General features: G+C 51.8%; 1 protein-coding gene across 2 annotated transcripts in view; it reads left to right on the top strand.

Moving 5' to 3' along the window:
• Nucleotides 1–18,364, top strand: part of LOC125436226 (cytochrome P450 2K6-like) — a 154,231-nt gene that overhangs the window by 128,349 nt on the left and 7,518 nt on the right. The window contains exons 1-5 of one of the 2 annotated variants that reach the window (XM_048503053.1): nucleotides 7,553–7,994; nucleotides 12,587–12,749; nucleotides 16,593–16,742; nucleotides 16,996–17,156; nucleotides 17,677–17,850. In XM_048503053.1, the coding sequence (XP_048359010.1) occupies nucleotides 7,812–7,994; nucleotides 12,587–12,749; nucleotides 16,593–16,742; nucleotides 16,996–17,156; nucleotides 17,677–17,850 (831 nt within the window). In that variant the 5' untranslated portion in view covers nucleotides 7,553–7,811. Of the gene's footprint in view, nucleotides 1–7,552; nucleotides 7,995–12,586; nucleotides 12,750–16,592; nucleotides 16,743–16,995; nucleotides 17,157–17,676; nucleotides 17,851–18,364 lie in introns of those variants that run through there. The other variant, XM_048503063.1, reaches the window with a different exon arrangement.

The raw sequence follows: 18,364 nt of genomic DNA, 5'->3' as shown, positions 1-18,364 counted from the left end.
CCCCCCCCCCCCACCCCCCCCCCCCCCCACCCCCCCCCCCCCCCACCCCCCCCCCCCCCCACCCCCCCCCCCCCCCACCCCCCCCCCCCCCCACCCCCCCCCCCCCCCACCCCCCCCCCCCCCCACCCCCCCCCCCCCCCACCCCCCCCCCCCCCCACCCCCCCCCCCCCCCACCCCCCCCCCCCCCCACCCCCCCCCCCCCCCACCCCCCCCCCCCCCCACCCCCCCCCCCCCCCACCCCCCCCCCCCCCCACCCCCCCCCCCCCCCACCCCCCCCCCCCCCCACCCCCCCCCCCCCCCACCCCCCCCCCCCCCCACCCCCCCCCCCCCCCACCCCCCCCCCCCCCCACCCCCCCCCCCCCCCACCCCCCCCCCCCCCCACCCCCCCCCCCCCCCACCCCCCCCCCCCCCCACCCCCCCCCCCCCCCACCCCCCCCCCCCCCCACCCCCCCCCCCCCCCACCCCCCCCCCCCCCCACCCCCCCCCCCCCCCACCCCCCCCCCCCCCCACCCCCCCCCCCCCCCACCCCCCCCCCCCCCCACCCCCCCCCCCCCCCACCCCCCCCCCCCCCCACCCCCCCCCCCCCCCACCCCCCCCCCCCCCCACCCCCCCCCCCCCCCACCCCCCCCCCCCCCCACCCCCCCCCCCCCCCACCCCCCCCCCCCCCCACCCCCCCCCCCCCCCACCCCCCCCCCCCCCCACCCCCCCCCCCCCCCACCCCCCCCCCCCCCCACCCCCCCCCCCCCCCACCCCCCCCCCCCCCCACCCCCCCCCCCCCCCACCCCCCCCCCCCCCCACCCCCCCCCCCCCCCACCCCCCCCCCCCCCCACCCCCCCCCCCCCCCACCCCCCCCCCCCCCCACCCCCCCCCCCCCCCACCCCCCCCCCCCCCCACCCCCCCCCCCCCCCACCCCCCCCCCCCCCCACCCCCCCCCCCCCCCACCCCCCCCCCCCCCCACCCCCCCCCCCCCCCACCCCCCCCCCCCCCCACCCCCCCCCCCCCCCACCCCCCCCCCCCCCCACCCCCCCCCCCCCCCACCCCCCCCCCCCCCCACCCCCCCCCCCCCCCACCCCCCCCCCCCCCCACCCCCCCCCCCCCCCACCCCCCCCCCCCCCCACCCCCCCCCCCCCCCACCCCCCCCCCCCCCCACCCCCCCCCCCCCCCACCCCCCCCCCCCCCCACCCCCCCCCCCCCCCACCCCCCCCCCCCCCCACCCCCCCCCCCCCCCACCCCCCCCCCCCCCCACCCCCCCCCCCCCCCACCCCCCCCCCCCCCCACCCCCCCCCCCCCCCACCCCCCCCCCCCCCCACCCCCCCCCCCCCCCACCCCCCCCCCCCCCCACCCCCCCCCCCCCCCACCCCCCCCCCCCCCCACCCCCCCCCCCCCCCACCCCCCCCCCCCCCCACCCCCCCCCCCCCCCACCCCCCCCCCCCCCCACCCCCCCCCCCCCCCACCCCCCCCCCCCCCCACCCCCCCCCCCCCCCACCCCCCCCCCCCCCCACCCCCCCCCCCCCCCACCCCCCCCCCCCCCCACCCCCCCCCCCCCCCACCCCCCCCCCCCCCCACCCCCCCCCCCCCCCACCCCCCCCCCCCCCCACCCCCCCCCCCCCCCACCCCCCCCCCCCCCCACCCCCCCCCCCCCCCACCCCCCCCCCCCCCCACCCCCCCCCCCCCCCACCCCCCCCCCCCCCCACCCCCCCCCCCCCCCACCCCCCCCCCCCCCCACCCCCCCCCCCCCCCACCCCCCCCCCCCCCCACCCCCCCCCCCCCCCACCCCCCCCCCCCCCCACCCCCCCCCCCCCCCACCCCCCCCCCCCCCCACCCCCCCCCCCCCCCACCCCCCCCCCCCCCCACCCCCCCCCCCCCCCACCCCCCCCCCCCCCCACCCCCCCCCCCCCCCACCCCCCCCCCCCCCCACCCCCCCCCCCCCCCACCCCCCCCCCCCCCCACCCCCCCCCCCCCCCACCCCCCCCCCCCCCCACCCCCCCCCCCCCCCACCCCCCCCCCCCCCCACCCCCCCCCCCCCCCACCCCCCCCCCCCCCCACCCCCCCCCCCCCCCACCCCCCCCCCCCCCCACCCCCCCCCCCCCCCACCCCCCCCCCCCCCCACCCCCCCCCCCCCCCACCCCCCCCCCCCCCCACCCCCCCCCCCCCCCACCCCCCCCCCCCCCCACCCCCCCCCCCCCCCACCCCCCCCCCCCCCCACCCCCCCCCCCCCCCACCCCCCCCCCCCCCCACCCCCCCCCCCCCCCACCCCCCCCCCCCCCCACCCCCCCCCCCCCCCACCCCCCCCCCCCCCCACCCCCCCCCCCCCCCACCCCCCCCCCCCCCCACCCCCCCCCCCCCCCACCCCCCCCCCCCCCCACCCCCCCCCCCCCCCACCCCCCCCCCCCCCCCCCCCCCCTCCCCCCCACCCCGCCCCCCCCCCATCCCCCCCTCCCCCCACCCCCCCCCCCCCCCACCCCCCCCAGGTTTGATTCCCAGCTCTGCCGCCTGAGCTGTGGAGGCTTATCTGGGGAATTCAGATTAGCCTGTACACTCCCACACATGCCAGCTGGGTGACCTTGGGCTAGTCACAGCTTCTCGGAGCTCTCTCAGCCCCACCTACCTCACAGGGTGTTTGTTGTGAGGGGAGAAGGGAAACGAGATTGTAAGCCCCTTTGAGTCTCCTACAGGAGAGAAAGGGGAATATAAATCAGACTTTTCTTCTTCTTCTTCTTCTTCTTCTTCTTCTTCTTCTTCTTCTTCTTCTTCTTCTTCTTCTTCTTCTTCCACTTAAATTAACAGATCTAAATGTGACTGCAAGGATCATCTGGAAAGGTAAAGAGGTCAAGGAGGGAGCATATTGCCTGACTTTGATCATTCTCTCAAAGCAATTTGAACTACTGCACTCAATATAAAGGTTATAATATAATCTAATGACAGCCAATAAAAAATGAAGAAAGAATTACTGAATTACAGCAGTTTATATATTTTGCAGTTTATATATTTTGTTTCTATATTTCATTTTTCGAAGTACCCGAAACATACCAGAATTTCCTCATTTTTTTCCTGCTGTAATTTCTGCCGTAATCAGAAACGAGATGGCATGGTAAAGTGTGATGTTGTGAAAATGATTTTTTAAAAATAATTTTTATTTGATCAACAAAGAATTGCAGGATAAGAAAAGTTCAAAGCAGTTAAGTCGAGCAAATGTAACAGTAATAACAAGAACGAAAGAGATAAGAAAGGAGAAAGATAAGAAAGAAAAAGAAACAGAGATCAACAATGAGAAAAAACAAAGAAAGGTAGGAGACGGCTCCCAAGAACTCAACAGGTCAGTCATGGCTGATTGTGGATTTTTCCAGAACTAGTGGATCTAAAATCCAGAGCCTTCTAGCTCACCTGTCAAATTTAAGCTAAGAAAAACTTGCACTGAGCCAGCAAAATAGCCCTTGTCAGCAAGGTGTGGTCTGGTAGCCCTCAGAGGCCCAACCAGGTGAAATGCCATTCAACTGGAAGTCAATATTGTGAAAGTGATTATGCTATCTCCTATTTGTCAGAAATCTGCAAGCCAGCTAGAGCATATCATATTGATAGAGCATTAGTAAAAATTTACCCTAGGTGCTGGAAATGTCAACAACAGGGTGGTTTTTTTCAGGTGGGGTGGACATGTAAAGAGGCAAAGCTGTTTTGGGATATGATTTCAAAAGAAATGCAAAAGATTATGAAAATAAAAATTGAGGAAAAAAACTTGTTGGGTTTGATGGAAGAAGAAGAAGAAGAAGAAGAAGAAGAAGAAGAAGAAGAAGAAGAAGAAGAAGAAGAAGAAGAAGAAGAAGAAGAAGAAGAAGAGGAGTTTGGATTTATATCCCCCCTTTCTCTCCTGCAGGAGACTCAAAGGGGCTGACAATCTCCTTGCCCTTCCCCCCTCACAACAAACACCCTGTGAGGTGGGTGGGGCTGAGAGAGCTCCGAGAAGCTGTGACTAGCCCAAGGTCACCCAGCTGGCGTGTGTGGGAGTGTACAGGCTAATCTGAATTCCCCAGATAAGCCTCCACAGCTCAGGCGGCAGAGCTGGGAATCAAACCCGGTTCCTCCAGATCAGAGTGCACTTCCTACGCCACTGCGGATCAATATAGAACATTTTTAATGTACGTGACAACTTGCAGAAGGATTTAGTATGCATACAAATGGAGGGACAATAAAATTCCAATAAAACAAGTCACAGAATAGGCAGAGATGGCAAGGCTGAGGGGGTTTATAAGAGACATGGACCATTCCCTTCAAGACTGGAAACCCTTTGTGGACTACCTACTGAAAACATATAAGAATAGTGAAATAATGCCAGGGTTTGAGATTTAAATGAAAACCGCAGATTGCACTAAAATAATTTGATAAGAAGGGCTAAAAGTTGAAGGAAATACTGATACCAGCATAAAGCTAGATTTGAGTTCAGATCCATAATGAGGTAGCTGGAAGGTCACCATATATAACTCAGCCAGCTGGTTCAGCCCTGCCTGGGACCGAGCCACCCTGTTGGCCTGCCAGCCAGCCAAGCAGAAGTCGACCTGGTGAGCTGCCACCTGCTGCCCACGGGAAGGACTGAGAGTGCTTCCCCATCCGCCCCATTGGAAACACCTGCAGGGGGTGGGGTCTGGCAGCTACTTCAGGAGCTCCGCCAGCTGCCCAAGGCAGCAGCCAAAGGGCGGTAGCACAAGGGTGCCCCCTGCTGTAGGCCCATTGAGGGATGGTTTGGAGAGGGCTATAATGTAGGTCAGTGGTGGCGAACCTATGGCACGGGTGCCAGAGGTGGCACTCAGAGCCCTCTCTGTGGGCACACGCGAACAGGGTGCCCCCCCTACACACACACATCTAGGCTGGCCTGAGCCGCTGGGCTCAATTATTAGCATTAAACCTAAGATCTAGTTTTGGGGAAGCAGTGTAGGTAACCCTGTTAAGTGCAGTTAAACCCCACTGATTTTCATGCGAAGAACTAAAGCGCAATCCTTTACCTGGGAGTAAGCTCAGTTGCTGGCAATGGGGCTTGCTTCTGAGTAAACCCTCCTAGGGTCGTAATTTATCCGTTGGAATAGTTGCACGGTTGCTTCAAAGCAAAGCCACCGACTACCACCAAGCTTACTCCAGAGTAACGCATGCCTCGGAGCCAACCATTTTTTCTAAACTAAAACCTCAGTATTCAGGGTAAATTACTGTGTTGGCACTTTGCAATAAATAAGTGGGTTTTGGGTTGCAATTTGGGCACTCAGTCTCGAAAAGGTTAGCTATCGCTGCTGTAGGTGGAGCTGACTCTATTTTAGTTCATTGTATTTTAGTTTTTGTAGTTGTGGGATTTGTTATTTGGGAGTTATCTGGTATATTTAATTAACTGTCTCATGTTTTATTGTTTGCTGCATTGGACACTGCGATGACCTACATTTAAAAAATATGTGTGTGCCACCCTGAGCCGTTTGGGAATGGGTGGGGTATGTATAACTAACTAACTAACTAACTAACCAAATAAATAAATAAATAAATAAATAAATAAATAAATAAATAAATAATGTGGTGATATTTTGAAAGTTTTTTTAAAACCAATATTAATAATAATAATAAGCCTTTATTTGGCATAACAATAATCATAACACAATAAAAAACCTGAGATAAAAAAACCAATATTACTGTAGTTGGAGGTGGGAGATTTTTCTTTTTTGTATGTGTCGTTTCTATGAGCAAAATAAATTTTAAAAATTCTTTTAAAAAAAGAATTTCATCTTGGGTGGAATGGGGGAGTTAAATAAATAAGCTGCCCAAATTTGAAATCTTTTGACATAAATTAGGAATGTTAATATTACAATGAACTTAAAATGAACCTACAAGTCATTTATTTATTTACTTACTTACTCACATAACTTTGGAGGAGACTCAAGTTGCACTAGTGAAACATTCAGAGCGCTCTCCCTGTCAGGGTCTGTTCCCATGCTGTGTCTGACAGTCAGGATGATGGCCTGTCGTGCCAGTCTTTTGACTCCAACGAAGCCAGACCTGGTAGCAGTGACTCATTGGAGGATGAGGAACCAGCTGCGGCCACAATGGCCTCTGACTGCCTTACAGAACCAGGGCCCGCCCAGCAAGCACCCCCAGAACAGTCCCAGCGCTCACCTCCAGCCCCCCCCCACCCCCCAGCTTGCAGCCCTCCTGGTTCCCCTACCCTGCTAGAGCAGTGCCGGCAACAGCTGCAGCGGGACCTGACAGAGCGCCGGCGATCAACTGGACTGGCTGCTCGCAAGACGTGAGTGCTCACAGACTCGGCTCCCTAAGCAAGACGCGAGTGCTCACAGACTCGGCTCCCTGAAGCATGGCAGTCAGTCCCACATGGATAGAAAGGGCTGGTTGCAGCTTCATGCCTTTGCAGGAGACAACAGCTCACGCTGATGGCTGCCCTCTCTGAACTTCTGACTTCTGGATTACAACCCTGTTTATGAACCTTGCTGAACTGGTTCCTTGTGGACTTTCTTGCATGACCTTTGGTGAACGTGGTGGACTTGCTCTGTATGGACTTTGCTGCACTGGGGGTTGTGGACTTAGTTTGAGTGAACCCAGCTGCACCAATGAAGCAGGGAGCTTCTGTGTGTTTCTTTACCTATCTTATATAAAGTAAAGCTGTGAGTGTAGCAGGAGCAGCAGTGGCGTAGGAGGTTAAGAGCTCGTGTATCTAATCTGGAGGAACCGGGTTTGATTCCCCGCTCTGCCGCCTGAGCTGTGGAAGCTCATCTGGGGAATTCAGATTAGCCTGTACACTCCCACACACACCAGCTGGGTGATCTTGGGCTAGTCACAGTTCTTCAGAGCTCTCTCAGCCCCACCCACCCCACAGGGTGTTTGTTGTGAGGGGGGAAGGGCAAGGAGATTGTAAGCCCCTTTGAGTCTCCTGCAGGAGAGAAAGGGGGGATATAAATCCAAACTCTTCTTCTTCTTCAATACACCTTGCCTCGTGCCTCCTTTGTGGCCAGCCCGTGACACTCCCTTTGCCACTGTAACACCCAGACAGATTGAAATGGCCTTACGTTTAAGGAGAAAATGCTACCAGAACATGGCCATACAGCCCGGAAACCACACAACACCCCAGTGATTCTGGCCGTGAAAGCCTTCGAATACATACCTATGATTAATTTGATCAGAATTCGAATACATACCTATGATTAATTTGATCAGAATTTGAATACATACCTGTGATTAATTTCCTTCGAATACATGCCTGTGATTAATTTCCTTCGAATACATCCCTGTGATTAATTTCCTTCGAATACATATCTGTGTGTATTCCTTCAAATACATACATACCTGTGTGTATTCCTTCGAATACATGTATTCCTTCGAATATATACCTGTGATTAATTTGATCAGAAAACAGTTTAGAAAGTCATGCTCCACTTATGGAGATTCTTCCCCAAGTACAAGTTCAGCAGTTCACCAACCCTCTTCACCCTGGTCTTTGGACCTGGTAGATAATTAACTAGTTTAGCCTTCCTGATAGTATTGTATTGAACATTGAATCAGGAGTCAAGAGAGTTTAAACCTCTTCTGGCACTCTTTTGTTTGATGAACTGGACACCACCCCTTCAAACGCACGGATGTTATAGGTGAAGCAGATATAAATTGGGGACTGTTTCTTATAAAATGCATGAGTTGGATTATTTGTGAGAGCTTATTACAGGGCTGTATCTAGGCGAACAATTTGTGCTGCTCATTCCAGTGGGCAGAAACAGCTGGATCAAATTCTATTTTGTATTTCTGAGCAACCACTACAAGCAACTTCTTCTGAACACAAAATGGATTGGATGGATCCTTTTTCTGTGTTGTTGCTGTTTGCCCTAACTCTTGCATTCGTTTGGAAAATGAGCAATTTCTGGAACAGCAATAGCCACAAACTTCCACCAGGACCAATGGCACTACCACTCATTGGAAGTCTCCACCTTCTAGATCTGGAGAGGCCGTACAGGACCATGCTAAAGGTAACTTTCTTGTTCATTTTGTTCTGGATCCTTGTCTTGTGCTGGTACCGTAGGACAGCGAGACCGTGAGCTTCTCCAACCCACATGCAAGCAGTGAAGTGCAGACAAACAGGTATCACAGAACTTGCTTACACAATGGGCCTTTCCCCACTTTCGTCCTTCCCCTCTATGCTGCGCGCTGCTCTCAGCGCGCAGCATCCCAAGTGCGCGCCCGGCCGTCCCCACGATCCCGCGCTCTGTGCGGGGCCATCAAAAGGCGCCGTTGAGAAGAGCGCCTGGGATGCTGCGCGCTGAGGGGCGCGACAGCAGCAGCTTCGAGGCGGCTGCGCTGTCGCCGCCCCTCTCAGTGGGGAGTGCCAAGGAACCCCACGCTACTCTCCTCGAGTAGCACGGGGCTTAAGGGAAGTGGGGAAAGGCCCAATGTTAGAAAGTACTCAGTGGCCGATTAGCCACAGGGCAGCCGTCTCACGCTGATAGCTGGAGCGCATTGGGCCAAGAAATCTTGTCTCAGCGTGCTTCCTCCCTGGCACATGCTGGGAACGGAAGCACGTCCGAGCAAAAAATATTGTCCCAACGTGCTTCCTCCTTGCGGCACACTGAGAGAACAAGTGTGCCGGGACAAGATTTCTTGTCCTGATGCCCCACCCCCCTCTTTCCCAGCCTGTGCTTCTCACTTTCCCTGTGAAAATTGAGAGCACTTCTGGTGCAACATTTGCGTTGGAGTGGGGCAACGGCAGGGCAGAGCTGGCAGTGGGTAATCGGCCAATATATGAGTACACCTGCAGTCATTATTGCAGTAACCGAAGTCTGTTTAATTAAACTGTCCCAGGGCCAAGAACACAACCAGAGACCTCTATCAGGATAAACAGAACAACCCATTCCTCAAAAAAAAATCAGTCTAGAACATAACAATCTATTCCCAGAGAATCCACAATCCAATTAAAAAGACTTCATAATTTGTTCTCACAGAACATATTCAAGATTCGGCTGGGGGACCCCATTAATAATAATGAAAAGCTGGAAAACATTGGAAAAAAAACCCATAGATACATAGAAAGCTGAAATCAGAGTTGAGACAGATCAGATCATTAACCAGGGGATCAGTCGCGATATTGAAAACGTAATCCTTTGTTACCACAACATGAAGAATGAGGGAGCAACGTTAAGCCCCTCGACTGGGATTGTCACTCAAGTCACACCAGCGGGGCTTTCTGTGTTTTTAGTACCACACAGATTGTGATAGAAATTTGACTTTTGCCATTCCCATAGGCACTCCTTGAGGTTCAGTCTGGGAGGCAGGGAAACTAGTGGCGTAGGAGGTTAAGAGCTCGTGTATCTAATCTGGAGGAACAGGGTTTGATTCCCAGCTCTGCCGCCTGAGCTGTGGAGGCTCATCTGGGGAATTCAGATTAGCCTGTACACTCCCACACACGCCAGCTGGGTGACTTTGGGCTAGTCACAGTTCCTCGGAGCTCTCTCAGCCCCACCTACCTCACAGGGTGTTTGTTGTGAGGGGGGAAGGGCAAGGAGATTGTAAGCCCCTTTGTGTCTCCTGCAGGAGAGAAAGGGGGGATATAAATCCAAACTCCTCCTCCTCCTCCTCCTCCTCCTCCTCCTCCTCCTCTTCTTCTTCTTCTTCTTCTTCTTCTTCTTCTTCTTCTTCTTCTTCTTCTTCTTCTTCTTCTTCTTCTTCTTCTTCTTCTGTTTGTTATGTCAACAAATTCCAACAAGCTAAAAGAAAAGGATAGTGATGGTGAGAATCGCCCGCAAATTGCAACCGATGTTTCCAGATACCAGCACTAAAAGCTATGGCTGGGGAAAGTTACAGATCTAAGCGGTATTTCAAATTTTTCTTTTTTTAAAAAACCCTCCCTACGTGTACAAAACATGCATCTCAGAGAGAAAAGGATAAAGAGCCCTTCAGGGCAATGCGGCATACAAATCTAATAAACCATAAGCCATAATCATTTATCAATTGGCAGAGGTTGTAGTCTTGGTTCTGTGACTTCTGGGAAAACCATATTTACAGGATGATCCGTTCCTTTAGGAAAAGGGGCAAGGCTGGGTGTATGGCTGCAAAGGGTCCAATTTTGAACTGGACAATACAGCATTTTCTTTTTCTGTCACATGTGGCCCCTTCCACACATGCAGAATAATAGACTTTCAATCCACTTTCAATGCACTTTGCAGCTGGATTTTACTATGTGGAACAGCAGAATCCACTTGCAAACAATTCTGCAGGTGTTGAAGGGGCCACAGTAAACAAAACTGACAAAATACAGGACAGCAACAACCACCAAGGCACGGCTCCAAACAGTTGCGTAATGTTTCCCATCTGGCTCGATAAAGCATCTTCTTTTCTCCATTACAGTCACCAAGGCAGCGAAGAAAGGAAGCTTGGCATTCAGCAGCCAGGCAGGAGATCCTAGTGGTGTCAGCTGCTTTGGGTCCCCACCGGGGAGAAAAGTGGGGAATAAATAAATAAAATAAGATATACTCATCTGCACTTGGAGAACTAGATGACGGGGAGAACAGATCCAGCTTAGTTTTTTTCCACGCCGAGCAAGTTTTCTGTGCATTCTATGTGCAAAGATCTCTGCTCTGGTGGTGGTTGTGGTGTTAGGCCCCCCTCCGCTTCAAAGCAAGAGATGGAGGTATAAGCTGAAATAGTTTGAGAAAAACAGACTTAAAGCAATACCTACTCCCAAAGCGTAGCTCAAGACTTACATTGGACTGCTGCTGCTGCCGCCACCGCCGCCGCCGGGGAACAGGGGCTAGGAGAAGAGCTGATCTTGGGCCGGTGGCAGGCCCTTGTCATGTGGGGTCTTCCAGCCTGCTGGCCAGCACACCTTTGCAAGGTAGCCATTGGGGCAGAGCTGTGGCAACCAGGCCATTTAGGACCGGCGGGCTGACCCCTTGCCTCTTTTGGCTCCGTGCTGCTCTGGCTTCACCCACCCACCCTCCTTCTCTTTCACGATCGATTTTTGCTGTGTAGGTTTTTGTCGTTGTGTTTATTTGTCACAGCTTGGCAGGTTATGCATGGGTCCTGATCTATCCAGAGGAGGAGGAGCCTCCCCATCTTGCGGGGGGGGGATTCCAAAAGAGGCCTTGAGTGTGGAGCAAGCCAGGAACATCATGCCCAGGCAGGAGCTACTGTGGGTTTGCACCCCCAGGCCCCAGTGCCCAAATTGTACCTCTAACTTGCTGCCCCTTGGTTTCCCCCAGCACTGGGCTTGGGTAAGGTGACCAGCCGTCCCGCTTTTGGCGGGACACTCACACTTTTGCGCAATGTGTCCCGCGTCCCGCGGGGCTTTAAAATTGTCCCACGTGCGCCTCCTGCGCTGCCACACTGCCTTCTGGGGTGCTTCCCTCTTTCCTGACCGGGGAGCGCCGCAAAAGGCAGTGTGCTCCTGCAGTCGCGCGGGTGCACGCAGCCGCCCCGCTTTACAGGAGCAAAAATCTGGTCACCTCAGGCTTGGGGGAAGGATATCACTGGGCTTCAGCAGGTGTGCTGCCCAGTGACCGGCTCAGTCCCCTCTGCTGCATTTCTGCTTCCTTAGCCAACCTCACCAATAAACAAGCTGTGGCCAAATTTCATTCCACAAAAACGGCTGTCTGTGTCTTCCTCATGAGCCCTCAACCTCTTCCTCCCCTCCTCGGTCAGCAAAACATGGGCAGCACTTGAATACACATCTGCATTTTATTACATGTCTCCTGGAGATCATAATATGATCAAGAGCTCAGCGGTTTTGTTTTCAAAACCTATAAAAGTCGCATAATCTTATTATTAGTTATTGTCCGTTCATTTTCTAGCAGTTGCACAACAATTGAGTACCCAAAAAGTTCTTTGCGTATTTGTACGTATTAAAGAGGGGGAAAGTGTGGTGATCTTATGCTTTGCATGTCTAAGGCTCATTCCGCGCATGCAGAATAATGCACTTTCAAACTGCTTTCAATGCTCTTTGAAGCTGTACGGAATGGCAAGATCCACTTGCAAACAATTGTGAAAGTGGTTTGAAAATGCATTATTTTGCATGTGCGGAAGGGGCCTAAGTAAGACTGGGTAGATCCCTGGGTTATTCACTGCCCAGAGGAAAATGTCTTGTCCCTTTAATAGAGACATTTACTAGGCAGACTTTGTTTATGAGGTGGTTTGCCATTGCCATTGCCTTCCGTCGTCCTCTACACTTTACCACCAGCAAGTTTGGTACTCATTGTATGGACCTCAGAAGGATGGAAGGCTAAGTCAACCTTGAGTTGGTTACCTGGAACTGAGTTAATGTGGGATCAAATTCAGATTGTGAGCAGAGCTTGGACTGAAATACTACAATTTACCACTCAGTAATGCACTCCCATAAATAAACTCCACCCAAAATGTCCACAAATTTCCCAACTCTGAGTTAGCAACTCTAGCTTCTATTAGAGGGACAATTCATTTTGGACATTTTTTGTGTGCATTCTTGTGTGTGTATGCTTACACATTTGGTTGACAAATGTTTATCAAGTGTGTCTAGTATTTTTGTTGATACCATCTGGCAACCTTATCTGGATGATTGGAAGGATGTTCCTCATTCTCTTTAATTAAATTACAGTTCTCGAAACAGTACGGCCCGGTCTACCGCATCAAACTAGGACAGCAGAAATTGGTAGTTCTGGCAGGCTACGAGATGATGAAGGAGGCGTTGGTGAACCAGGGAGATGCCTTTGTGGACAGGCCCTTTATCCAACTATTTGAAGACTTTCAACATGGCCACGGTGAGGTCTTTCCTTCTGAAAAGGAGCTGGTCTTGCTTGCAAATGTAGAATGTTATAGCCGGGAAGAGTCTGTGCCAAAAATGATGCTTAGGGGATATGCACAGTGGAGTTTTCAGACTATAAAACAAGGCTGGCTGGAGCTGCTTCGATACAAGCACTTATGCACCTCCCCCCAACCCCAAAGGCAAAGAACAGCCACAAGAAATTGAGATCACAGAACTGGGATGAGGGAAAGCTTTCAAAAAAAGGCATACAAACAACAGTAGTTTGAGAAATTTCCCCCCTTCAGCTCCCTGATTTTCTCTGAACAATGAAACATTCATAATTATTTTAATTTCAGTGGTGTCCTTATAGTTCAAAGTCAGTAGCCAGATTTCAGAAGCTAAGCAAGAACAGCCTTGGTTATTATTTGGATCAGAGACCGCCAGGCCAGGCCAGGCAGGCAATGGGAAGCCCCCTCTGCTTGTCTCTTGCCTTGAAAGCCCTTTGAGGTAGATGTCAGGACCATGCCTGTCAGTGATTAAGAATAAGAACATAAGAACAAGCCAGCTGGATCAGACCAGAGTCCATCTAGTCCAGCTCTCTGCTACTCGCAGTGGCCCACCAGGTGCCTTTGGGAGCTCACATGCAGGATGTGAAAGCAATGGCCTTCTGCTGCTGCTGTTGCTCCCGTGCACCTGGTCTGCTAAGGCATTTGCAATCTCAGATAAAAGAGGATCAAGATTGGTAGCCATAAATCGACTTCTCCTCCATAAAACTGTCCAAGCCCTTTTTAAAGCTATCCAGGTGAGTGGCCATCACCACCTCCTGTGGCAGCATATTCCAAACACCAATCACACGTTGCGTGAAGAAGTGTTTCCTTTTATTAGTCCTAATTCTTCCCTCCAGCATTTTCAATGAATGCACCCTGGTTCTAGTATTGTGAGAAAGAGAGAAAAATTTCTCTCTGTCAACATTTTCTACCCCATGCATAATTTTATAGACTTCAATCATATCCCCCCTCAGCCGTCTCCTCTCCAAGCTAAAGAGGTCCCAAACGCTGCAGCCTCTCCTCATAGGGAAGATGCTTCAGTCCCTCAATCAGCCTCGTTGCCCTTCTCTGCGCTTTTTCTGTCTCCGCAGTATCCTTTTTTGAGATGTGGTGACCAGAACTGGACACAGTACTCCAAGTGCGGTCGCACCACTGCTTTATATAAGGGCATGACAATCTTTGCAGTTTTATTATCAATTCCTTTCCTAATGATCCCCAGCATAGAGTTTGCCTTTTTCACAGCTGCCATGCATTGAGTTGACATTCCCATGGAACTATCAACTATTAGATGTCTTGCTGTGTAAGAATTGCAAATGTTTTCCTGTAAATGCTTTCCTGTTTCCCTCTTCCCTTCCCGGCAACCTTCTGGCGCCAGCTCATCTGCGAGAAGGTGTGAACGGTTCCCAGGTTCTTTGAACCTCTGTAGTGCAAATGTTGTAGAAACTGTAAGGGACATTTGGTGTGCAGCGTAAAGGGGAGGTTGAAGTATATAGTTCCTGGATCGAAGCTCTCTAGCTTAGATCCAGCTTTCTATTGTTACTCTATGCGTTGTTAGAAATAAACTGCTTTAGGACTTTCCTACGGTCTCTGTTATTTTCACGTTCGAGAGTCTGACAGTAGACATGACGATTGTCATAAGACTGCACCATAGACACCCACAGCACAATCTCCTGTCCCTAAGTAATGAATAGGGGGGCTGGTTGCAGGGAGAGAGAAAAGGAAAGGTCAGCCATGTTGAACTTCATACCATAGGAGGAGGGGCTATTCTGTTCCCCAAGCGATCGAATATCAGGTGTCCTGCCCTTGGCCAGAACAGAATGTGAGACCCGTAGACTAATAAGTAACAGTTCAGAAACGGTTTAATAATATTGAAAGTTTAGGACTGATTCCTCCCATTAAGTCTAACTAGTCAAGAATACTTGCGATGCTGGAAACTGAAGATTGAAGAATTTGCAGGCACCAATTCTTCCTTAACTGCTTCTAAGAAAGTCTGCACTGGTTGTTCTGCTTCTGTGATCTCCCCATGTCCTCTAACTGGACTCTGTTTCCTTGCAATTCTGTTGAAATGTAATTACTCAAAATACTATAGATCTTAAACACCTTATACATGACCTCTTAGATGTCTGGGATATTGCTCTCTCCAGCCTTCCACAGACACCTGAAACTAAACAAATTGAAAAAAGGGACTGCTAACTAATAAGAGATACTATAATGTTCTTGCCTATAAAGGGCTTCTTAAAGGGACAGGGTCTAACTAAGGTTCCCTCTCACAGAACACTGTACAAAACAACTAAGCCCATTCTAACTAAGGGTATAACTGAGGCTTAAACAAAGAACATAGTGAGGGTGTCTCTAGGGGCATGACAGGGGCAGTCAAGGTGGAGGAGCACTCTACCTGTGGCTACACAGCTAGCAGCAGGAATCTTTAAAAAATAAAACATTCTGAATTGTCCTGAAAGCATAGATGAGGTGGGGCTAAGTGAGAGGGTGAAGTATCTGCCACATATCTCAGAAGCTGGTGGGACATATCGGGAGAGGCAGCCCCACAGATCCACTGGCCCCTGACCATTAATGGCTTTAAAAGTTGAAACCAGAGCCTTGAATCAGATCCAGTTCCCCACCTAAAGTCAATGCAGCTGATAGAACACCGGTCAAATGTGAGCCATCCAGAGCATCCCTATAAGGACTTGCACAGATGTATTTTGGACCAGCTGGAGCTTCCAGGTCAGACCAAGGGCAGCCCTATGTACAGTAACTTACAATCTGGAGGTGACCTTTGCAATGATTACTTTATTGAGGTCAGGCGAGGGAGGGTAGGGTAGCAGTTGCCCAAGTTGGCAAAGGTAGAAAAAAAAACAGGCTACAATCGTGACCTGGGACTCCATTGACAGGGAAGCATCCAGGATCACACCCAGGTGACTCTTGACAGATGGCTGAGGTGTCCCTTGCACACCTTCAGGTAGCTGGAATCCCCCCAACCCATTCACAGGACCTCCTCCATCTTTGTTGGATTTAAGCTAGCTCTGTTTCATGCATTTTACCACGGCCTCCAGATAACTATTCAGATCATCTGGGGTGGCATTTAGCCAGTAGCTCATCAACTGATACAGCTAGGTGTTTTCAGCATACTGGTGACAACCGAGCCTCTAGCTGGGCCAGAAGAAACATATAGATGTTAAATAGCATTGGGGAAATGATTGCTCCTTGAGGAACCAATGAATGAGAGGGTGGAATCCTCTTCCCTCTGTCTCTGGAGAAAGGAGACAAACTATTGTCAGGCTGTTCCTCTTATGCTGGTGTCAGCAAGGTGGTAAGTCCAGAGATCATAATTGGCCAGGTTAAAGAATGGACATGTGAGAAAAACTGACCACTACTCTTGACATTTGTGTGTCAGGAACAGATACATTAACCCTACTTCCCCATGGTCATGTGGGTTCCATCACGTGTTTGGACCCCTTGTCACAGAACACACGATTTGTGATTATGGAAGGTATTCCATTATATAGTTTATTTATGTGTTTTATTTTATTAAATGTATAGACCGCCCTTCCCCGAAGGGCTCAGGGGGGGGAACAACAGTAATAAAAATGTAAACATTAAAACACAATATAAAATAACAATGCCCATATATTAAAACAGGAACCACTTAAATGTCAGATGGCGTCAAACCCCCTCTCCCCCTCCCACCCATGCACCCACAGAAGGCCAGATGTCATAATACTGATGTTCCTAACCAGGCTGGCCAAATGCCCGGTGGACCAGTTACCATGGTCATGCATGCCAACATCTAACTTTGGTCTTGTTTCATCCAGGAATTGTTTTTTCTAACGGTGAGTCTTGGAAAGTGATGCGGCGGTTTGCGATTACCACGTTACGGGACTACGGAATGGGCAGGAAGGGCATAGAAGACAGAATTGCTGAGGAGTGCAATTTCCTGCTGCAAAAGTTTGAATCTTTCGATGGTGAGCTGGCACTTTTATCATTTGCATTTGGGAGGCACCAAAAACACCTGAGCCATCCTTTGATGTGGACCAGTCCAGAATTCCCCCTCTGCAAACTACACCTCATTCTGTGTACCCCTAGAATGGATGATAAATGGTACCCAAGCGTATGCAAGATAATGCAAAAGGCACATATGATGTTCATGCTCATTCCATAAAATAATATTTTCATTTTAATATGTTTATATATATATATATATATTTATTTGTCTAGGGAAACCATTTGAGACAACTACAATCATGAATTCTGCTGTTGCCAATATTGTAGTGTCCATATTACTTGGCAAGCGATTTGAATATGGAGATCCCACATATACAAAATTAGTGAACATGATTACTGAAAACACCCGGCTTGCAGGAACTCCCTCAATCCAGGTAACCTATTAAAATGTGGTTTTAAAATGGTTAAAATTCCAGTACAGGCAGCACTGTGAATATATTCATGACTTCAAATATCCATAGCATAAACTCAAAACTTCATGGCTGGGGCAGATCATATTCTGAGAAACCTACAACTTATTTGAGATGTTCAGGAAAATATACGGGACAGTCCTTTCAAATTTTACGACTTTTAAAGTTGCCAGGTCTGCGGGCAACTTTTGTTGGCCACTGTTGCTCAAAACTATGGTGGGAGACTTTTTTTAAAAAAAAATGTCAGTATCTCCAATAGTGATGTAATTTCTGGTTTGTGCTGGAAGTGATGTCAGAGGGCATACACCCTAATCTCCCGGCCAACCATAATCACTGCACTGCCTGACATTTGATGATAGGGTTGAGATGATAACTGAGTCATGGGAGATTTCCAAAAAAGCTTTGAAAGCTTTGAAAAAGCTGCCTCAGCAGTAGGAATTGGGGTTTTCTTAATCCTTTCCTTTCTCATATGTTATTATTTTAGCTGTACAACATGTTTCCCAGTCTGGGCTTTCTTGTTGGTGGTGTCAAGACTGTCCTTGCCAACCAGAAGGAAATGTACGCCTTCATACAGGACACCTTCATAGAGCACCTCAAAGAACTGGATGAGAATGACCAAAGAAGCTTTATTGATGCTTTTCTAATCAAACAGCAAGAGGTAACACCGTCTGAAACACGGCAGTAGTCAGTGGTGAACTTTTCTCACCCTTAATTTAATAGTCTTTTCCATGAGGATACATGGGCAGCTGGCAAGGAATTTGCCCAGTTCTCTAGTTCTCTTTCCCTTTATGGCAGTGGTGGCGAACCTTTGGCACTCTAGATGTTATGGACTACAATTCCCATCAGCCCCTGCCAGCATGACCAATTGGCCATGCTGGCAGGGGCTGATGGAAATTGTAGTCCATAACATCTAGAGTGCCAAAGGTTCGCCACCACGGCTTTATGGCCTTTTGTGCAGGTTTAGTCTCTTTGGAGCAAGCATGCCTTACCTGTGGGACAGATGCTCAATTGCACATCTGTTTCCTCTCTTAGCAACTCACCCTGCTGCCTTCCCCCATCCCTTCAGGAGTAGTTCCACATCCCTGCCAGCATTTCCAGAGAAATTGATGGGGCTACCTTAAACAAAAAATGATATTTTTGATCTATTGCTCTTGTGATAGATTGTTAAAGGG

This window comes from Sphaerodactylus townsendi, linkage group LG01 (assembly GCF_021028975.2).
Source record: "Sphaerodactylus townsendi isolate TG3544 linkage group LG01, MPM_Stown_v2.3, whole genome shotgun sequence".
NCBI classification, from domain to species: domain Eukaryota; kingdom Metazoa; phylum Chordata; class Lepidosauria; order Squamata; family Sphaerodactylidae; genus Sphaerodactylus; species Sphaerodactylus townsendi.
The sequence above is the reverse complement of the archived record's forward strand: the minus strand, read 5'-3'. Positions and strand labels throughout refer to the sequence as shown.